Source organism: Antedon mediterranea, chromosome 1, assembly GCF_964355755.1.
Source record: "Antedon mediterranea chromosome 1, ecAntMedi1.1, whole genome shotgun sequence".
In the NCBI taxonomy this organism is placed as follows: Eukaryota; Metazoa; Echinodermata; class Crinoidea; order Comatulida; family Antedonidae; genus Antedon; species Antedon mediterranea.
This window is the reverse complement of record NC_092670.1, coordinates 16,097,760-16,120,802: the sequence shown is the minus strand read 5'-3', so window position 1 is coordinate 16,120,802 and position 23,043 is coordinate 16,097,760. Positions and strand designations below refer to the sequence as shown.

At 34.1% G+C, this 23,043-nt stretch overlaps 5 protein-coding genes across 8 annotated transcripts in view; 3 read left to right on the top strand and 2 right to left on the bottom strand.

The window, feature by feature from the left end:
- The first annotated feature begins 1,185 nt into the window (after positions 1–1,185).
- On the top strand, positions 1,186–8,309 carry LOC140058779 (gamma-glutamyl hydrolase-like). 2 transcript variants are annotated; one of them, XM_072104524.1, is made up of 8 exons: positions 1,186–1,327; positions 2,838–3,000; positions 3,102–3,189; positions 3,888–4,032; positions 5,114–5,226; positions 6,246–6,336; positions 6,819–6,962; positions 7,566–8,308. In XM_072104524.1, exons 1-8 carry the CDS (start codon positions 1,237–1,239, stop codon positions 7,688–7,690), a joined length of 960 nt encoding a protein of 319 aa, XP_071960625.1. In that variant the 5' UTR covers positions 1,186–1,236; the 3' UTR covers positions 7,691–8,308. The 2 variants fall into 2 exon arrangements, with proteins under 2 accessions (XP_071960625.1, XP_071960632.1); XM_072104531.1 differs by lacking the exon at positions 1,186–1,327 and adding an exon at positions 2,329–2,522 and having other exon boundaries at positions 7,566–8,309.
- A 742-nt stretch (positions 8,310–9,051) lies between these two features.
- Positions 9,052–12,682, top strand: LOC140042282 (gamma-glutamyl hydrolase-like). The gene is given in 9 exon segments (XM_072087690.1): positions 9,052–9,296; positions 9,910–10,078; positions 10,568–10,655; positions 11,031–11,175; positions 11,301–11,434; positions 11,664–11,717; positions 11,719–11,755; positions 11,955–12,098; positions 12,544–12,682. Coding segments are annotated over 9 exon segments (978 nt in total). The 5' UTR covers positions 9,052–9,214; the 3' UTR covers positions 12,669–12,682.
- A 36-nt stretch (positions 12,683–12,718) lies between these two features.
- Positions 12,719–15,613, bottom strand: LOC140058796 (uncharacterized). Its single transcript, XM_072104541.1, has 5 exons — positions 15,361–15,613; positions 14,877–14,986; positions 13,862–14,182; positions 13,216–13,439; positions 12,719–13,129 (listed from the first exon to the last, which is right to left on the bottom strand). The coding sequence occupies exons 2-5, from the start codon at positions 14,953–14,955 to the stop codon at positions 12,872–12,874; spliced, it is 882 nt and encodes a 293-aa protein (XP_071960642.1). The 5' UTR covers positions 14,956–14,986; positions 15,361–15,613; the 3' UTR covers positions 12,719–12,871.
- A 690-nt stretch (positions 15,614–16,303) lies between these two features.
- Positions 16,304–19,206, top strand: LOC140058762 (IQ domain-containing protein K-like). Its single transcript, XM_072104501.1, has 7 exons — positions 16,304–16,417; positions 17,025–17,288; positions 17,567–17,664; positions 17,989–18,041; positions 18,217–18,294; positions 18,628–18,712; positions 18,812–19,206. The coding sequence occupies exons 1-7, from the start codon at positions 16,357–16,359 to the stop codon at positions 19,058–19,060; spliced, it is 888 nt and encodes a 295-aa protein (XP_071960602.1). The 5' UTR covers positions 16,304–16,356; the 3' UTR covers positions 19,061–19,206.
- A 143-nt stretch (positions 19,207–19,349) lies between these two features.
- LOC140058726 (transmembrane protein 104-like) overlaps positions 19,350–23,043 on the bottom strand; it is a 17,106-nt gene continuing 13,412 nt past the window's right edge. For 2 of the 3 annotated variants that reach the window (XM_072104452.1, XM_072104459.1), the window contains 6 exons: positions 22,851–22,980; positions 22,263–22,349; positions 21,598–21,697; positions 20,943–21,024; positions 20,752–20,845; positions 19,351–20,596 (listed from right to left, as the gene is read on the bottom strand). In XM_072104452.1, coding sequence (XP_071960553.1) covers positions 19,854–20,596; positions 20,752–20,845; positions 20,943–21,024; positions 21,598–21,697; positions 22,263–22,349; positions 22,851–22,980 — 1,236 coding nt within the window. In that variant the 3' untranslated portion in view covers positions 19,351–19,853. Of the gene's footprint in view, positions 20,597–20,751; positions 20,846–20,942; positions 21,025–21,597; positions 21,698–22,262; positions 22,350–22,850; positions 22,981–23,043 lie in introns of all 3 variants that reach the window. The other variant, XM_072104466.1, reaches the window with a different exon arrangement.

Genomic DNA, 23,043 nt, shown 5'->3' with positions numbered 1-23,043 from the left:
TATAGACATAGTTAATATGTGTATAGCGTTGGTTAAAGGCCTATACCATCGATAGGTTAACCTCATGCAATAATTTAAATATTTTAATTAATAACGTAGCTTTTATTCTCAATTTATATAAATCTAAAAGTTAAAAAAAAAAAAAAAAAGTGTATAGCATTATAAACGTGGATCTCGAGTACACCATCACGGTAAGTCAACTGATACTATGTAGGCCTTCGTCAATGTCGGTCACAACTTGCAAAGTAACAACAATTTGATATTGGCTTTTATTCTCGTTTCATTTTCGTTTTTACATTCATAGAGGGTATTCAAATGATCTTATTCAAATTAATAAGGTAGTTGTTTAAAGTGGGTTCCCATTTAGGCTACAACGCAACATGGCGTCACGTAACACAAGTGAATTGACCAATCACAAGCGACATTTCGGATCCGATAGCGTCGTGAATGGTCAAAATATTTGCGTTGCACTTATCTTTGCCGTTCCACCTATGCCGGAATATCTGGGTGTCTGATGGGTGGCCTAAATAATGTGTCCTTTTGCAGCAAACCTTGTATTGACAATTCCATGTATTAACCTATTTGTAAAATTGGAACAAAGTATGATATAATAACCAGATCTTAATACTAGTAGGCCTACAATCTCTTCAATTGGATACAATTAAGCTTTTTTACCAGCCGCGATAATGCGTTTTTCATCTGGTGTAACGGAATTCAATCAGGGAACTTCTGGAAATAAACCAGGAAAATGCCCATATGAACTGATAAATATTGTTTTTGTGGTTACCTAATTTAATTATCCCAAGAAACATACAATAGGTTTTGTAGTATTATGTAGAATATCTAATAGATCTAACAGAATAAGTTAATTTCTTTTCACTGGAAAAAAAAGACATAATTTACTATGTTATGTTATGACAATGCAGATGTAGGCCTAGATTAGCATTCCATGCTCAATTATTAATCTCATCAAGGTACGTGTTAATTATTTATTAAGCGGTCAGTTTATGATGTGATCTCCATACTCCATATTTTCATCTACAAGTTTATTAAATGGAGTTATTAGTGCAGAATATGTTGGGGCTTTAACCTATTCTCAATCTTGGTTATTATTCACTGGCGACCGAATTATGTATTCAAGTGATAAGAGGGAATTCCCCTATTAAGTCACGCATGAACGCACCCGTGATCACATACACTACTACACAACCAATGTAACGTGACAACTTTGCGAAGATGGCTGTAGTTTTTGGGTTGGTAAATTTCATCGTACTCTTTTCTTGTTTGGTCAACACTTGTTTTGGCCAAAATGACCGTCCTATCATTGGTAAGTAAAATACACCTTGATACTACTCTTTTGTTTTCAAAATCTGTAAACTAGAATGCAGTGTATTTGGCGCTAGTTCCGTTTCGCACCTGTTTTTATTTCGACTTCCTTTTGACTCGAAATTGTTAAGCAACTTATTGTGAATACCACACCTTAAAATTTGGCCTCATAAGTACTTTTATGAAGAAGAATCACATAAAAAGTAACAAATAAATCCTTAAATTGATGATTTTACAGACATGATTCTCGCATACCGTTCGCGAATTTAGCATACTCGAAGTTCAATATTTTCGTTTCTATGGAGCGCCAAAAGAGCAACAACAACAGATGGTTAAAAACTCAGTGGAATGCGTCTTCTTTTAATGCATTTATTATTGAAATACACGTTTAATTTTAATATATTTTGTCAATAAAAATGCTGTAACATTTTACTGCTAATAATTTGCGGTTTTCAAATAGCAACCAACCCTAGGCCTAACTAAGAGTAAGAAAATAGACTAAGAGGAATATTATTTAGATCAGGTATACCCCTACAGCAGTACATTTTATATGATAATGAATTTGTCGATTTTCATTCCTAAAATAAAAGTTCCTTCAAAAACCATGTACAGTATCAACAGTAATATTTTTGTTGCGTTGACATTGACAAAATATGATAAAATTGAACGTAATTTTCACCAATAAATGCATTAAATATACGCAATTTACTGAGTTTTTAGCCCTCTAATTATGATTGCTCTTTTGGCGCTCCATAGAAACAACAACATTGAACATGGAGTATGCGAAATTCACAAACCGATATGCGAGAAACACGTCTGTGAATTTATCAATTTAAAGGATTTATTTTTTACTTTTTGTGTGATCTCCTTCGTAAAAGTATTTTTGAGGCCTAATTCTAAGGTGTGGTACTCACGATAAAGTTACTTAACCAATTTTGAGTCGAAATAAACGACAGGTGCGAAACGGAACTAGCGCCGTGTATTTTACATCGACGCGAAGGCGGAAATAATATCCTGCTGCAACACACAGGCTGGTTTATGAGGCCATGATATCTATAACAAGTACTAGTTAGTAGTCTAGTATAGATAGGCCTAGCTAGGCCTAGGCTGAATTAATCAGTAATATATGTCGATTAATAATGGCCTTGGTGAGCATTTCATGTATCCTGACTATTATCTGCAGCTGCTGTTTGAAGGTAAGTGTCAATCAAATGAGGATGATTTTTGTTAATTTTTATTGTTTTTAATTTAATAAATTAATTGTGGTTTCTAAAGCGCTGTCTTCATTTATCAAACTTTATGTGACAAAAAAAAGTGTGATGTGCCCAAATATAGTACTACTAGTAGTGATATGCCAAAATATGGTAGTGATATATCATCATTCATCATGCCCCATATATCGGCACATAACATTTTTTTGTCACATAAAGTTTGATAGTGTAGACAGGGCTTGTCTACATATAATTTTAATTTATTTTTAAGATTAAAAAACCCAATTTCAATTTTTTCAGGTGTTATGTCACAAGAGACTCATGATAGTTTGGTAAAGTTCGGTCCATCAGTTGTTGTTGCATCATATGTGAAATATCTGGAGTCTGGGGGTGCTAGAGTCGTTCTTGTAAAGATAAACCAATCTCATGACTACTACATCAAACTGTTCAACTCACTAAATGGGTAAATATAGTTAAACTGTCTGACAAATCTAGATAAATATATCCATTGTTAGCCAATTAAATTTCAGTTTCATGAAATATTTTAATTAATTTTTTTTTCAGACTTCTGTTGCCAGGAGGAGACCAATTAGATGTGCTTGCTTCTGGATACGGAAAAGCTGCTAAAATATTTTTTGATATGTCTATTGAGGTAAAAATTCCTTTCTTTTATAAATCCATAAATTGGACTAAGCTATGTGATTCAAACCTCCTTTCCTATAATCGAGAATTAACAGACATCACGAGACAGAGAGTAGAATGTTTAACTGACCGAAGAATGGATGATATCAGCTGACGTACTATTTAGCCTATGACTTGCATAATAATATTAATGTATGATATTCAACATTTGTTAAAAAATACACAGATTACATGTTAACTTGTTCATTGTTGGTTGTCCAGTTACCTTGAACTCTCAGAGATAAACTGGCTGGTGGCTACAATTCAAACAATAACAATTGTTAAAGATGCATTGTTCCCAAAAACATGAACAATTAAGATTAATTAAATCAGACTTTGAATATGTTATTTTATAGTTTTAATCTAGTTAATCACTTTCGTAGAAAAAAAAACCATAATAATGTTTTCACTTATAAATTGACAAATAAAAGGTTAAATTCAACCAAAAACACATTGACTGGCAGTCAATTTGACTATTTTTTGCTTTAAATTACAGTTTTTTCAGATAACCAATTTTTTTTCTCGATCCAATTTTTGGTCATAGCGAATAACTATTATGTGACATTAAATTGGCATATTCAACAACAAAAAATGTTTAAAAATAATTTTTTCAGGGGAACAATACATCTTTAAATAATATCATATTATTCCACATACTGTGTTTTATAGGGTATGAAGAAAAATGGCGACTACTTCCCGATCTGGGGTACATGTGAGGGTCATCAGCTTTTGGCATCACTCGCTGCTGGTAAAGACATCCTGATTAGTGGAATTGATGCAGAAAATCTTGCATTACCATTGGAACTCACCTCAGGTGCTATTATATATTTGAAATAAATAATTGCCCTCCCTGTTCTTGAAGCCTCTGACCATCTTGTAACCGCATCAAATACCGTTACTACCTTGTGTATATTTATACATATGCAGTGGCGTAACGTAGAGACCCAAGGCTCCTGGTTTAGGAACCCTAAGTGGCCCTCGAACGCTGGACGCCTTGGTTGTTTTTAGCCTTTTTAAAACATATTTTAATGCCTGTTTTTTCCTCTGGGCACTGCTCAGGAGCCACCTAAGCTCAGGGGCCTCTTGGTTTAGCCAGTGAGTGGCTATAGCCTTTACCCCACTGTATATATGTGTGTAGCGCAGTGAGCGTCTTTTTTTAGACGGATGCTTGCGCTTTACAAATTTCCATTATTATTATTATTATTATGTATTTGTCCTGTTTTAAAAGAAATTACAGTATGACTGTACAATTGTTTAATATATGTAATACTATTTGAACATAGATTTTATTAGAAGCCGTATCTTTGATTTGATTGCAACTCCTCCTGAAGTACTTGAAGCAGTCACAAAAGATAAAACTACTTACAACCACCATTGTTGGGGGGTCACACAAAAGGTGCGAAATCTTAGTTATGTATTGAAACAGGTATAAGCTCTCACCCTGGCTAAATAAGGACCTGACCCCTCGTATTTGGAGTTATTGTATGCTAAATAATGGTTTATTTAAAAGATACAGGCTTTGATTTACCTTAAGCCTTGTCTACACTATCAAACTTTCTGTGACGACAAAAAAATGTGATGTGTCCATGTGGACACAATTTTTTGTCAAACTAGTTTGATAGTGTAGACAGAGCTTTAGTTTCTCATGCAAACTCAAACAAATGCGCAAGCAGAGCTTATAACCGAGTCAGTACTTTAAGCTCTGTCTACAATGTGATGTGCCCATATATGGACATGCTGATGTCATATCACTACCATATTTGCGTATATAACTGCCATATTTGGGCATATCACACTTTTTTTGTCAAACTAGTTTGATATAATAGTGTAGACAGAGCTTTAGTAGTTTAAAATGATAGTTTTTATTTAATATGTAATGTTTTAACTTACATCAGATTTTGTTGAGAGTCGTATCTTTGATGTTCTTACAACTTCTGGGTTTGTATTCAAAGCTATGACAACTGAAAATAGCACTTACAATGCTCATCATTTTGGTGTCACCATGAAGGTGAGGTTATGTATAAAGTACATTGCTAGCATGTCACTTGCTTGATGCTATGGTGTACAGCATATTATACGTATTGTAGAATAGAAGAGTGTGATGTCAAAATGAAATTAATTCTAACTTCTTTCTTTTTAATAAAGCTTTTTCTTGTGGCTTTCTTTAAAATCTTATTTTAGATGTACCTCATAGAGTTGGTTTACTGTACAACTTAGCTTATTATTATTAACAACTGTATTTAAAAGATCTATCTATATATGTCAGCTTTGCTTTAACATCTTGTGGCTTGTTATAATTTCACTAATGATGTTGTCAATATCTTTTATTTTGCTTTAAAATAGTATTTAGTAGTATTAGTATAAGAGTATTATTATATTTTATATTGACAAAATTAACTATTTATTATAAATTATATAATATATTTTATTAATAACAACTTTATTTAAAGATCTATAGCTATGTATGCAGTAAGTGAGTTGTGCTGTAACAGCTTGTGGCTTGTTGTTATTTTTTCAATATTTTTTATTTTGCTTTAAAATAGTAAAGTAGTATTAGTATTTACCAAAAATGTTATTCTTATATTTTATATTTAAAATTATTTTTATAATTATTAAAATATTTAAAAACTATTTAATATAAACCATCTATTTCATATTGTTATCATATTTCACCAGTGTTTCACATAGGTATACGGTAAAATGCTCAAAATACAGTACAAAACAATCATTTAAGATGAGTTCAAATAATTCCATAATGCATCGTTATATTTTTTGTGCTTTACTTCTCATAAGCTCTTTATCTGTCTACACTATTATGTGATAACAAAAATGTGATGTGCCCATATATAGACATGATGGTGTCATACCACTACCATATTTAGGCATATCACTACCATATTTGGACAAATCACACTTTTTTTGTCAAACTAGTTTGATAGTGTAGTCAGAGCTTTACAGTATATTTAGATAAACAATGGGAATCATAATATGTTTTATTGAAAGTAATTTATATTCATTAATTTTCAGAATTTAACTACATTTGGCATTGATAAATTCTTCAGAGTGACATCTGTGAATAAAGATAGAAAGGGAGTTGAGTTTATTTCAACAATGGAAGGTAAGAAGTGGTCATTATTGTATCAGTATATATAGTAATACATTTTACTTGGCAAATTGCTTACAAAGCATTTTCAAGGTATATTCAATGGTTATCGTCCAGTTGTTTTCCCGCACAAATAGGTATATACCAACAGACCATACCTATTGATTTTAGAAAATCAATAAATTGATATATCTAACATATATTGGTTCCAAGATTTTGAAATTTATGCCATGCCAGGCCTAGGTAACATGAAGTGTTGACACAAATCTAATGACCTACTGTTCAAAATGGCTGAACCACTTCTTGGTGTCGCAAAAGTATAGTTATTTTACCTATATGCATTTTGCCCATTACAGGTGTTTTCATTCAATTGATGAATAATATTTATTTTTTATTTATTTATAAACTTATTTTACATGGATGAAATTTTCATTAAAAATAATGTTCTTACAAATATACCATTATCCCATTACTAAATTGTTTTCTTTACTCTATAGCATTTGAGTATCCTATCTATGGTGTCCAATGGCATCCTGAAAAGAATATATTTGAATGGAACCCACATGCTGATTCAGCAATCCCACACTCCACAGCGGCAGTGTCCGTTGCGCAACATACTGCTAACTTTTTCGTCAGAGAAGGTATTATTCAAAATTCTAATTATCATAGAATTACCATATATCCTCGGGTATAACCCCACCCCGGGTATAACCCCACCCCGGGTATAACCCCACCCCGGGTATAACCCCACCCCGGGTATAACCCCACCCCGGGTATAACCCCACCCCGGGTATAACCCCACCCCGGGTATAACCCCACCCCGGGTATAATCCCACTTCCGGTATAACCCCACCCCCTACTTTATGTCTGATATCACAAGCAGACTTTGGTCTGGATGTAGACCCCTCTCTCTCCCATTGCTGTTAACTGCACATACTATCTATTTCCAAAGTATCATAGGAATATTTGGAAGTGCAGCATCTCATTTATATCACATGTGGCCTGTATCATGTAAGGTTATGTTAAGGGTTAGGTTACTACTAGATACATTGTGAAACACGTGGGATGTTGTATCACCAAATATTCCTATGATACTTTGGAAATAGATACAGTACTGAGAATCGGCTGATGAGATTACAACTTATATAAAACACTTATTAAGGTATCATTTAATGAAATTTTGCTGTTAAATTAGTAGTTGAGAATTGAATACACTTACAGTCTTGTCTGTTATTACTCAACAGCACGCAAGAGCACCCACAAGTTCTCCAGTGAAGATGAGGCGTCTAAGTACCTGGTCTACAATAACCAGGCTGTTTATATTGCTGATGCAGCATCTTTTGAGCAAGGTTACTTCCTGGATGTGTAATGCCTGCCAACACTATAGTACTCTACTAATACCTTTATATAGTACATTACTCATTACTCTTTCTAGAAAGAAAAGAAAATGCTATTATCATTGGCAGATCCAGAGGTGGAATGCAGGGTGTTTCGTTTCGTTTATTTTCCACTCTTCAAATGAATTTAAACAGTTTTAACATAAGTATACCTTGCATATGGGTGCAAATGAGTAGATATGTGAAAGCAAATAATCACATTAGAATAGTGCAGTATTAGATATGTAAGATATTTTTACTTCTGTATGAATATCATTAACTAGTTTTAAGTTTATAAATAATGTTTCTATAACATTTTAACATTTTATTATAATGACTTACCCTATTTGGTATACATTTGTATTATGTATAACAATTTCTGTCCTTATGCAGTAGGTTTTAATGAATAATTGATAAAATGTTATCAAGATACAAGATATATGTAATATAATATACAGTACTGTATTAAATATTTTAATATTTTTAAAATATTTGTGGTAATTTCAGAACGGAAACGTTGTTTACAATGAAATTATGTAGACATACTTTATAGAATATGTATATTTTTATACACAAGGATGTATTTAGAGTCTTGTTTTTTATTATGATTATTAAAATGTTTAAACTTACTCTCTGTTTTCAGAAACAAATTGTTGTTAAATACAAGATACAAGAAACGTTATTTGTCTTCGTAAAAAAAAAACAAAGAAATGTCGGTTGTCAGCAAATCCGATTAAAAAGATACATTATAAAATGACCGTAAAAGTGTTATAAACAGTAACATTAAAACTCTTTAAAAAGTTAAAATTGTTTTGTTACAAATTACATTCTAGAAACACCAGTGTTTATGTATTTGTATACAGTGATGTGATATTACATTTAGTGATACGCTGAACAATTTTTCTTATCGTCACGCGTTCCAATATGTTAAAACCAGGGAAGAGTTAACTCTTTCCCGGTTAAAACATAAGGCACTTAAAATCTGGTAGAACATGAACCATTATTTTGCATCATTTACATGTAGTACCCGTTAATAGCTACTACTTTTAGGTGGTTCATTTCGTGTCTAAATTGTTTTTATTTTGAAAAAAATAAAAAGATTATGAGTGAACGATGAAGTTTAGGATCAAAGGTGTGTTGCTCCCATCAAAGAAATAAATATTTGTAACAAAACATAATTAAGTGTAACAATACTAATTGGATTTTGATTTGAATAACACGTCTTTTGCACCCACACAAGGGCTAACCCTCTATTGTATTTATAATTGTTATTAATCAGGGAAATGCTAAATACGCCTTTTATTGGTTGTTCACACTCTTCTTTTTATTGGTCGTTCACACTCCTCTCCTTTATGGTTGTTCACACTACTCTTCTTCTAATTGTTGTTAGTTCATAATAGAATCTGATGCGGATTCTGTATAAAACTTTCAACAACGTTTAGTGAGTCTCATTACAGTTTTATTCTTGGCTGCTACAACACATCTGAACGGCTAACGTCCGTCCGTCTATACTTAAAATGAGAATCTTCATAGTTGTGTTCTGCTGCTTCTTGACATTTGCGTGCTATGCTCAAGACAAGAATTACCGTCCTATAATAGGTAAGCTAGTACTGATAAAACAGGTCTACGCATTATAATAATACAATTGTTTAACAGTCGATACAAGTAGTGAAGGAAACTTCAAAACATTTGAATTAATAATCCGATTCGAATTATTAAATATAGGTAAGAAACATTCGATTACATTTAGGATAACAATTGATTCTGACATAGTAACTCACGATCCCCTCGGCAAAAATGTGAAATAATTATAGTTAGCCTAATATATTTAGCCTGTTACTGATGAGAACTTCGCTACTTTTTTACAATAGTTAGTGAGATAGCCCAGACAGCTCCATGCTTAGGCTATGAATAAAATAAGTACCGGTACTTATTTATGCATGCTTAGACAAGATCACTATTGTACTAATTTAATTAACAATTCTCTATTATTTATTATTAAAATTAAAAGTTGTGAATAGTGAAAATGATCTGGTTAGGTGTAGCCTACTACGAACTATTTGTAACGATATTTAAATCTCTAGCCTATACTAAGTGGGAAAAAATCCTATTTGTTTGATTTTCTGGTTTGTATTATATTTTGTTGTACAGTAAATGAAATATTTATTCTGAAATAAAGTGATCTAATTAAATTATTTTATTTTCTATGAAGGTATAGTGGCAGAAACGATAACCAATCATACAATAATATCGAAATATGGTTCGTCGTACGTGGCAGCGTCATACGTAAAGTTCGCCGAGTGTGCTGGTGCCCGTGTCGTGCTTGTAAAGAATAACGAGAAACAGGATTATTATGTCAAACTATTTAACTCGTTAAATGGGTATGTATATACGTAACTGTGTATTAATAATAGTCTTAAAGGGGACACTTTAAGACTCAACAAAGTGTGCCCTTAATTTAGTTTTTGTTTGATCTTGTTAATTTCAAACTTATGTTATTGTATTGTGTTTTATGGAAAGCAATAAATATTACAAACAAACAAACAACAAACAAGATGTGTCCCAAAAGAGGGTTCTCTTTAGTACAGTAAACAACCTTCGATAGCCTATCCAGTATCCGTGCATGGAGTTACTCCATGATCCGTGTAAAATGAATAAGAGAAAATATGTTTTAACTACGGAAAACCCATTTTGAGGAGAGTTATACTAAGACTATAGAAAGTCCATTGTTGTAAATGCATTCATGTAGTTCAAATTTTCGACGATAACTCTATATTGTAATTTTTGTTTTGAATTAATCGTTTTAACAGTATTTTAACATTGGCATATACCAACCGTATTTTAACAGTTTCATTTTGTTTAATTCTCAGGTTGATTTTACCCGGAGGTGATGTTAACAATTTACTTCAATCGCCTTATGGCAAAACAGCTAAAATATTTTTTGATTTGTCTATTGAGGTAGGTGATTTGTTTTCTTTTATTATTGTTTCTCATTGAAGTGTTTTGTCTAGTAACAATTAAAAGCATGCCTGTGAAATAGTTTTTCATGAGACAACTATACAGTCTAATTTGCAATGACTAAACTCGACGTAGGCTGGCCTAACTACTCCTCTCTTTAAAACAGTTTACACCACCACACTTTTATATGTTTTTTTTTTGGCAATTTAAATTTTGCTAGTGTAGACTTCTAAAGTTTTCCAACTGGTCTACAACTAATTTCTCACAATAACTCAGATTCAATCTAGATTAAAGTGTGGAGAAGATTACGCCCCAAGCTGAACAAATTTTACTCACGATACATTTTAGTCATCTTTTACCATTTTTCATTTACAGGGTATGGATAAAACAGGAGACTATTTCCCGATATTAGGTATATGTTTGGGCTTTCAACTTTTAACACAATTACCTATAAAAAAAGATATCATGAGACATGGAAGTGACTCTGAAAATCTTGCAATTCCTTTGAAGTTTACTCCAGGTAAAGTACAGTATGAGTATATTAATGTTCACATGATCTGAGCAAAATATAAATAAATACAGTCCACCGAAATGGAAAACAAATTAATAATACGCACTAATAATGTTTCATTTATTTTTGTACAGATATGGACAATGGAAATCTTTTTAACGTACACACAACCCCATACTCTGTCTTAGAAGCGCTAACGGAACATAATACTACGTTTAATAATCACGTGCACTCAGTTTCTCAAAAGGTGTGCATAGACTTTCCCCAAGTCTGTAGTAATTTCAAGGTTTTTTAAAAATCTTTTATACGTATGAAACGCCCTATGTGCCAAAATATTTATCTTTTTTACTAATATTAAGTCAAAATTCCGTCTTGAACACAGATTATAGTGAATTAAGTTGTAAATCTCAAGTTCGCTCAACTAATCCTCAAAAGTTATCATGGTACCGTATTATTACTTAAAATACTTAGTAAATGTCATTAATTTTATTTTACAGAATTTTACAAAGGTCGGTTTAGAAAAGTTCTACAGAGTTTTATCGGTGAATAATTGATAGGCAAGGAATTGAGTTTTTGTCAACAATTGAAGGTAATATAATTCAGCTCGATACTAAAATAATTGTATTAAATAAAAATATTACTTAAGATATGATTTGTACATGAGGAGTGTATAGCAATATATGGGTGGTTAACATGCTTGCCTTTCAAGTCCACAGGCCTCAAATTAAAGCACGATCGCGTTGGTTTCTCGTTGTTGGTTAGAGTTATTTTTTTTTTATTGTCTACAGCATATGATTACCCAATCTACGGTACCCAGTGGCATCCTGAAAAGAATCTATTCGAATGGAATACTTCAAAAGACTACAACATCCCACACTCATTTCGTGCAACAGCTGTAGCACAATATGTTGCTGATTTTCTGGTCAATGAAGGTAAATTTATTCGTCCATTTTTTTTCTAACCAATACAACTGACTAACTCATAGCTATCATTATTGCGTATAAAATACAGTAATAGTAACGAAAAACATGTCCATCTTTCCCAAGCGATGCCTGTGGTCACCTTGCCTAAAGGCCAACTCAGAGAGCATCGTACGACGAGGCCCGACGACGAAACGTTTTGACTCGTCGGTCCTGTCTGAGTTGAATCCCGACGATACGAATTCGTCTTGAAATAGCGTCGGCGGCGGGTGTAGTTTTTAGGTCGTCGGGAGCTGAGAACTTTAAACAGCTGTCTGAGTTGGCCTTTACGCGTCAACGCTAAACACAGTGACACGTCAAAGGCGGCGCTCATCAGAAACACACACGATAAATAAAAGCCGTATAATTTGTATTTGTTACAGCATAATAATAGTGCGATTCTTCCATTTTTCTATAGCCCGCAAAAGCACCCATAGGTTTTCGAGTGAAGAGGAGGCATCCAAGTACCTAGTCTACAATTACCAGCCTGTTTATACCGGTGATATCTCATCATTTGAGCAAATTTACTTCCTTGATCCTTAGTGATACTTGGAGTAACTTAGCAGTAATGTTCTGGCTATTCAAACTACATAATCGACTACTATAGTAAAACTGTAGGCCTACTTAATGTGCTAATAAATGTTTTAATGTTGTATAATGTATCTATTATTCTTGTTTTAAATCTCCTTCGCCTGCACAACAACAAACATCAATATTTACGAATAGTAATATACACGTTACTTTATTTACAACACACACGCTTCTGGTGACACATCCTCCTCCTCTTCCTCTGTTTCCAACTTTGTAATCTGTTTCCTTATTTCCTCTTCAACATTAGTTTCGTACTCTATGATTGGTTCATCGCCGTTGATCGGCGGGGTTGTATTTGGTGACGTCATTAAAAATTTATGTCTTGATGATGATGTTTTGCCAAGGATAGCATTTTTCTTCCTTTTCCATCGGATGTGACGCATTCTGCGGCTCAGATTGGAGGTGAATCGACTCTGAAAATAACAAAATGATTGAATAATAAGCATAATGAATAGCTATGTGCATCAACGAATGTGCGTCTAAAGAAACTTTGTCTCACCCATGGGTGTTGTCCACCTTGTCCAATCGATGGGTACATTCTATACATTGATTCACCAACCCTCTGGTATTGGTAGGTTAAATTAAGATCAGGTGTCGAAGAATGCATGTAAAATTCACCAGCCTCCGATATCATCTTCTCCCATACATGTTCTGGTGTACCGTTTTTTAAATGGAAGACTACAGTTGGTGAAAAGTTAGGTAACTCGATCGGACATTTCGGATCTGTGGATAAACACGATAAAAACATCATAAAGGTCATAGTACTCAACGCTGATTGGTCAGAAGAAAAAATCTGTACGATTTTACAAATGAAATGGCTTCCAAATCCATCACTCCGAATCCGTCCACCGGAGAAAAATCGTACGAAATCCGGACGGATTTGATGTGAACGCTTCTATTCTTTAACACTTATACCCATTTTCCATGATTTTTTCTCCAGCCACCGGACCGGATCCGGGCTTGGTGTGAACGTAGCTTAAACAAGATAGAAACATCATATTTGTGTGGTTAGATTGGATACCTGTATAGCTATTAAGAAGAAAATATACAGTGCACGTCGAGCGCGCGGATGATCAAACGAAGGAATAAAGAAGGAAAGCAATGTACAACATGGTTATTTTAGTCTGAATAAAACGCACGGTTACCTCTATTTTTCTTTTGTTTAATTTGAATATTATCATTGCCTAATTGGATTGGTGATATCATCAATAGCTCATTTCCTACATCTTCGATCATAGGCATGCTGCATCGGATCGGGTGTACAGAAGGAGGTTTACGTGTGACTACTGGTAGATTATTAGCCATGCCTTCCTCATGCGCGCCAGGAGGGATCCATTGCTGCCCATCAGGCAGAATAATCAAACGAGTTCCTTTAAGTTCCTGTAAAACTTCGTCATCATCCACTTCTGTCCCATCCTCCTCCATGACTACGGTCACTGGACCAGTGACATCGAGTTTTCTTTTCCCTACAAATCAAATATATAGTCCAATATTAAATATTTGAACGAATATGAATGATAATAATAATTCGGGCGAACCCTCCAAGCGCACAAACATTCGCAGAGCTGAGTCACCGATGACAAAGGGAAATCACCCGTTGCAGAATATCTTGCATTGCATTGTTGTCAATGCGTACGTACGATCGCATCGAACCAACTTAAATTGAACGCAATCAAAACAAAATACTGAGTGAATGATGAAAAACAATCGACAGTTCCCGGAGAACATACACATCTAACACACACTAAGTATTTGAAGGCACAGCATGACCTTGCACCACCCCCTGGGACCTTTCAGACATGACTACGGCCCTGAATACAGGTTAGTGTTAACTTTCTGTCTAAACTACTATCAAATTAGTTTGACAAACAAATGTGATGTGCCCAAATGGTAGTGATGATCCCAAATATGGTAGTCGTAAGACATCATCATGTCCATATATGGGCACATCACATCAAGTTTGATAGTGTAAACAGAGCTTGACATGCAAGGTTGTTTAGTTACAAAAACTAAAGTTTGCTTGATTCTTTTAATGCTAAACGCGTATAGGGCGCGGCAAACTACGTCACACATCAATTAGCGTAATTTTGCCGCACCCGTAGTATAAACAAACTTTAACCATAGCTTTCTATTGACTATGTTTTAACTAATAATACTTACCCTTCGTTACCAACTCTATCATGCTATTTGCTACAATAGACTTTTTCTGCATCCGATTTCTACTCCATATTTTGTACATTTTGTTCCAATTTAGAATATCGCGATGCAATCTGAAAACAAAGCTTAAAGATGTACTGGTATTGTCGACCCCCCCCCCCCCAAAAAAAAAAAGAATAACTATTATGATACATTAAAATGGCAGATATTTAACAAAAACATTTTAAACAAATTATTTTATCACGGGACAACAAATCTTTAATGTTATTTCAATAACATGACAATAGCCATGGATTAAAAAACAAATAGCTAACAGGGAGATCTCCTGTGATACAACAATAGGCTTTACTAATATTATTTTTATATACCCGACTGCTCCCTCCCTGTTCATACTATTTCTCCAGTAGGCTTAGGCCTAACTACTTATTTATGACAAAAACAAGACATTTGTAAATTAGCGTCTATAGTTATAACATGCCAAACTTACTGGTAGAATCACTACTAAAACATGTAAGGCCAATCAATTTTCTAGTACTGTAGTATAGTTAGACGCTTAGTTAGCCGCCGCGCTTGTGAAAGTGTAGCTCCCGTACGACCACACACTAGGCCTAGACGCCGTCGACAGTTGTCTTTGATAACGCTATCAATCTAGGCCTAGCACACAATGAACGCCATTTTCACGCTATGTGTCATCTGTCGATTAACACCATAAGAACGACTATTGATGTATACTGCATTGTATATCTTTGCTGCTGTAATATAATACGTTAATACGTTTGATTTGATTGGCCTAAACGGGACACGTCATGGTGCTTAGTGGCGTCATTTTTATTGAGCAGGCAGTGTATGTATTGTACGTCACTTCGATACGCGTCGGTAAACAGAGTAGAAAAAGTTCTCGGTAGGCAGGCTGTGTACGTATATATACCATCAATTCAAATCTATTTTACCATAATTTTGATATATAAATCATTGCATATTTAGCAACAATTATGCAATACAATATATTATTGCTGTATTATAAGTAATTATTTTCGCCTAGTCAGTAGGACCTTCTAACTAGAGTAGGCCTAGTGCATTACCGTATTGTACATTTTTTTCCGTATGATACTTTTAAAGTTTTGTATTTAATGATTTTTTAAAAGGATACACTTTTTGTACTTTAATGTGCCACTGTTTTGTAGTGAAATCCAAATAATAAACATTTTGTTGATGTGGGCAATATTAAAGTCATCCCGCGCCGCCGAAAAATGAACTATTGACCAATCAGAAACAATATCCATCCATCTATCATCATACACGTGCTGGTGGATGGTACATCTCATCACACCTGGCGCCGGTTGGGCGATCGAGTGACATTATGGCCAGAAAAAAATAGCAAAAATGTGATTGCGCCCTCTTTATTAATCCGAGCAAAGCAAACACAAAAACACACGGCTTAGCAACAGATTAATATTTTTTATGCAATTTTACGTTAGCATTTATGATGTCTGCAGTTATTGGAAAAAGACAAGAACCAAATTTATGGGATGTAATATGTAAGGGTAAGTAATACATGTTATCAAAATATAGCGTTATTGCTTGCTACTTTCTTAAAACTAGGCCTGGCACTCTAGGCCTAGCCTAGCCTTAGGTAGGTTAGGCTAGGCCTACTCTATTATAGGGGGTAATTCTTATAGGGCCTAGCCTACCTGTACTAGCCGGGACCTACTAGCCTAGCCTAGACCTAGCCTAGCATATCCTAGGCCTAGGCTAGGCATAGCTAGTAGTAGCCTAGTAGTAGTATCTAGCTAGGCTAGGAGGATGGAAGGCCTACGGACTACTACTAGCTAGGCCCTCTAGCTAGGCGTAGGCTAGTCCAGGTTAGGTAAGCAGCCTCCTTCCTACCTAGCACACTGCTTCAGAGAGAGGTGCGATTGAGAACTATAGTATTGTATTCTGCCTAAAGGGCCTATATCGAAGAAAGGCCTAGCCTAGGAACTCCCTGGTTTAATATAGGCCTAATAATAGAGCCATCCTTATGTGGCCCAGGTGTGGTTTGGTTTCAGAACAATCATAAAACTGTTAAAATTAGATTATAATTATAATAATAGATTCTAATTGCTAATATTCATTCATCCAACCACATTTTTGTTGTTTATATTTTTTCAGAGTTTGCAGCAATGCGTCCACCGTTTAACACCAATAATGATGATGACACAGAGTCTGTTGCTACAGAGATAATTGACTTTGACCCATCATGTCACACACCAGTCATGTTCGGCCACATGGCTGAACCAGTTCCAGTTGATTCAGAAGTCATGACGGAATTTGATCCCGCTAAGTCACATCCAGCATTTGTAGGCCACACACAGCTGGAGAAACCTCCCAAAACACCCTCACCACTACCCCCGTCACTACCTCCAAAAGAAACATGTAAGATATTTGTTGTACATATTTTCTCCATCAACAAATTTAGAATTCATAATACTTTATTAAAATGTTCGCAGAAGACAAAAGTCAGTACTACTCTGTCCTCATGGCACACCCTTCTTAAGGGGCAACTTTCATAAGGCCTACCTCTCTCTTCAGGGGACACTCACTATTAAAGGGACATTATGTTGGGTCTCAAAGGTGTCCCCTTAATAGGGGTTTGACTGTAATTTATGAATACTGAATACAATTTTGATTATTTGATATTGATTTGTTTTCAGGTAGCCCAAGGGAATATTTAGAAAGTTACATTTTTCCTGTGTTGCTTCAAGCAATGTTGGAAATGCTTATGGAAGCTAAAAACGAAAGATGTTTTGAGGTACAGTATATTTTAATAAAAAATAATTATGCGGTCCATGTGTAATTTAATAGTAGTTTGTTGTTTTGTTAATGATACAGTAGCTTAGATGTTTAAATCCTATCCTGTTATGCTATCTTGCAAGTATCAACTAATAGTATTGTCTCCTTGGCAATGGCTCACTGGCTAAACCCAGGGGGCCCCGGAGCCTATTGGGGGCGGGGGGAGGTTGGCTCTATGTTACACCACGGCTCCTTGGCTCAGGTGGTACACACTAGGTCAGCAGATAAATAAGCATTATATATCCTAAAAAGTATTATGAGTTTTTGTTCATCTTTTTTTTAGCGCAAAAGATTTAGATTTAATGGCTGTGACTTCTTGACAGAATACCTTTGGAAGTAAGTGTTGTGCTTTAACTAATTTGTCTTATTTAATATTTTATCTATTCCATATTTACAAAACCAAACATGCTTATTATTATAACTCATATATTGTAGCCTGGAGGGTGCTGTTTGAACTTTGTTTCTTATTCATTAAAGTTTATGTTGACAATTCAGTTGTTTTTATTTCTAGACACAATCCGTACAAATGTGGACGAGAGAATGATCAGCTACATGATATTCCATTTGTTCAGAAAATATTAGAAGAATGGTGGGTTTATAAAAATGTTTTTACAGTTTTAAAAATTACAATACTGATTTTGAAAACATATTATGGTAGCATATATTAACAATAATAAGCTAAAGCTATGTCTACACTATCAAACTTTGTGACAATAAAATGTGATGTGCCCATATATGGATGTCATATTTGGGTGTATCACTACCATATTTGGGCATATTACACTTTTTTTGTTAAAATAGTTTGATAGTGTAGACAGCTTAAACTGCATCATTATCACAATTTTCAATTATCCACACATGCGCACTAAAGACTGTTGAACGTTGTTATTAATAATAATTATTGATATTCTTTGTCTTTCAGTCCAAGACCGGCTCTACCATTGTCGTTGATCTGGACAGAAGAAGAAGCTGCAATAGTAATCCAGTCATTCTGGAGAGGATATCTGGTGAGTGTAGCTCAGAATAGAGTATGATGGTTTCATGGTATGATTCATTAAAAAATTTCATTGATATTAATAATTTGTAATTTTAAATTATTTTTGTAGGTACGAAGACAAGAGGAAGTTCAGGAACTTCGTATTTGGCAGAAAGAACTTCGCGAGGAGAATGAAGATATCCGCAGAAAGGTGGAGAATTTCTGGCGAGTTCACGAAACTCCTGTACCAGATGATGAAAGGAATCGACGTGGCAGCGAGTTCCTGTTACGGCATGGCAGAGTTCATAGTTCACCACCCCAGAAACCGCTACAGAAAAGCACGACAACACCAAGAAGTGAATCGTCCGATAAAAGTTGAAAGTCATTGTTGAATTACTTATCACTGAGAATTGTATATATTAATGTGATTATTGAAATTTAAAATGGTTTTATACATACTGTAAATACTGTACATTAAATATGATTTATAGTGACTATTTGTGCTACTTTTAGTGTTTTTTTATGCAAACTTTCAACATTATATTGATTTTATAAATATTATCTTGAACCTGCATCCTCATTGCCACAACTCATACATTATTTAAACAAAAGTAATTTGTAAACCGTATGACAAAAATTTATTATAACTTTTTAAAATAACACAAATAGGAATTCATATAATGCCTCACTGTAATAATATCTGAGTTCATTAATATTGTCATGAACAAACATGTACTTAAAATATTATCAAATTTAAAACTTTGCAATTTGCTCTTGAATTAAAGAATGAAAATATTATGTGTTGTACAGTTAGTACAAATACAGCTATATCTACCAAATTAAACATTTGCATTGATGTTTTCATAAGCAATACCTTAACATCTGTCTACACTATCAAACCAGTTTGACAAAAAGTGGTGTATGTCATCATCATGTCCATTATGGGCACATCACATTTTTTTGTCACATAAAGTTTGATAGTGTAGACAGAGCTTTACTACACATTACTCGTTTGAAGGGAAGAGTGAAATTACAATAATAATAATAATGTAATTCCACTTTTCCCTGCTTGTTTGTAATTAAAAAAAGCTTATTAAAATTTTACAGAATTTCTTTATCAATTATGCATAATAAGTAGTGTATTTTGTACTGCAGGCCAATACATTTACTTGTTAATGTTTCCTGGTAATATGGTAATATGTTACCAATGCAATGCAAACAATACACCATATGTTGACAAACACAATCCAGAGAAAGTTCTTAAACGGTGACGTATGTTGATGATATTTTTGATCGCCTAGATAACGTTTCGTCTTTTTACGACAATAATACACGAGCAGTGATGGGAAAACGTATTGAATGGTGGCACCAGCGTAAGATCCTGTAAAACTCACAAGAAACTCAACATCAATCGTTCCATAGGCTACAGCAACGGGAGGAAGAACCGTAAGTATCGGGAATATAAATCTACCCAGCCGCGTTTGCCCGTAGCCTGAGAAAAGTGTTTTTAAATTATTACGAAGTGTTATAGCTATTATTGGAAAACTCGCACTAAGCGTAAAAACTGGAAATAAACCTAAAAAGTATTGGAAAAATTTGATTGGCATTACTGTGCTGTCTGAGAAGTTAAGTGTGTATAAGTCTTCAATGTTTGCGAAGCAGAATATAGCAGACATACACAGAAATACGTAGAATGCCAGAATTAAGAGATAGTCGAACGCAAAGAGCTTTGTGAGTTTATTCTTGTTGCGTATCGGCGAGACGAGAGACGGTAGAGAATGATGACACATAAATGAGTAGATTGACACTCCAAACAAATTGGCCACGTTTGTAATGTTACTGAATTTACTTGGTTTTCCTTCTCCTTTTCCATTTGCTATGGCAACTAATGCTGCGATGATCATTGTACCAAATGCTAGAGGTCACGGTTTAAAAGAAAAACATAAATGAGTTGAATGATCTGTAAAAGTTGTGAACTTGAATAAAATTTAAAAGGATTTGTGAGACATGATTTTAAATGGCAAAGCTTTGTTTCTAATCTTATAGACAAGTTGTAAATAAAATGCTTACCTAGCCAGCGCATAACAGTCGTAAAGTATTGTAAATATTTTGTTTTCTGTACGTTAAAGAAAACAAACGGACCAAGAAGTAATGCAAAAAGTGTCTGGAAAAGAAAGTTACAAGATTTTTAGTACTGTACATCACAAAAGTTATGTAATCTATGTGGCATTTTTATTTACACTCTTTATATGAATACGTACCAAATATATTCTATATACATTCATCTTATTAATAGATTTTCCTTTCCAACAAGACTTTGATACATCATCACCTTCAATATTACTATGGAAACAAATTATAAGTACAGATTTTCAAAAAATTGACGTTCTATTAAAAACTACAGTGTATAGGAACCTCCCCTTTTGGGATAACCCTGATCAGGGGACACCTTGTGAAACAAGGGAAATATACACTACAGCCAATCCCTAGGGGGGACACTGTTATTAAAGGGACACTGTTATTAAGCGGACACTGTTATTAAGCAGACACTGTTATTAAAGGGACACTGTTATTAAAGGGACACTGTTATTAAAGGGACACTGTTATTAAGCGGACACTGTTATTAAGCAGACACTGTTATTAAAGGGACACTGTTATTAAAGGGACACTGTTATTAAAGGGACACTGTTATTAAGCGGACACTGTTATTAAGCAGACACTGTTATTAAAGGGACACTGTTATTAAAGGGACACTGTTATTAAAGGGACACTGTTATTAAGCAGACACTGTTATTAAAGGGACACTTTGTTGGATCCCGAAGGTGACCTCTATTTATAGATAGCAAAATAGGGTCCACCGTGTGGAGAGATTGAGGAATGTTCAACATAAGAATAAACATAAAATCATAATCTTACCATGTCACATTCATAAGTGATTTTGGCACGGCCACAGCATAAATGGCAAGATCACCATATAAGTATACAACCAAACAAATGTAGAACAATGCTCTACCCACTGGAAAATAAAATAAATATGTATATCCTACAAATATGATAAAACTACTCATACTCAGTCTTACATTAGTGATTAGGAGTAGGCATGTTACAAATGTACTAGTTTTTCACAAAAGACAAGAGAACTGTGTAATCCCAGAATTTTGGAGAAAGAGGGTGATGAAACTTGAAGCAACCCTTTTTACATTTTTAAAGCCTTCTTGTGATCTAAAGAGATTGTAATATTCAGTAAGGCTGATCCCGTGTAAATTCACTATGGTAAAAATATCTCCACAAACTATAGTAAAAATAGTATATAAATAAGAATATACAGTAGCAAACCACTGTGCAAGCTCTTTAAAGACGTGTTACTCTTCCATGTGTTAAAAAGAAATGATGATGGTGGTTTGTAAGGTGGCTCTCACTTGAAGGCATAGTTCATGGATTATACCATTTGTGACGAGGGAGGTTCAATGAAAACTCCTATTTTTAAAGTTATATTTCGCTTTTCGAGGAGAAGGGCTATTGTTGATTTATCCATGTAAGCTAGGCAAGAAATAAACAATGTAATAAGGTGATGCACAAACCTTTATTAAAGAAGAGAGATACCATTTTGCCCATCTCAACTCGTTCAGTAATTTCAAACAGATCAGTGTGATGAGGGCGATATACTCCTAAAGTGGAAAAAACATATATAGCAGTATAGCATTATAGCAGTATAGCATATATAGCAGTATAGCATATATAGCATATAGCATATATAGCAGTATAGCATATATAGCAGTATAGCATATATAGCAGTATAGCATATATAGCAGTATAGCATAGCATATATAGCAGTATAGCATATATAGCAGTATAGCATATATAGCATATATAGCAGTATAGCATTCAGAAAAAGTCATCACAGGCACAGAATAAATTCTAAACCAGCTGGTGATATACTGAAATTTAATCAATGAAAATGATCTGAATGAGAAAAAGTCACCCCAACTAAGATTCGAACACGCAACCTTCTGCTTGATCTGCAACCATTAGACCACATGGTATTGTTCAAATTCGAAATAATTTGATAAAAATACAACCATTTACAGTACTGTTCCACAATAAGAAATGATAGCATGCTCATATCCCATGCACAAACTAAACTAAAGTAAAAATTTTATTTTACTCACTGCCAGAATTGATATGCGAGTGTGTAATCTCAGTAGCCTGGTCTTTTAATAATCTTTGCTTTTCTTCGTTGTCACTATCACGCATTAAATTCTCAACTTCTTCATTGGAACTGGATTCAGAGTCTTCAAGCTACAGAAAAAATTGATTGTTTATTTTAAATAGATTTTACAGGAAGAACAATAACAGAAAAAA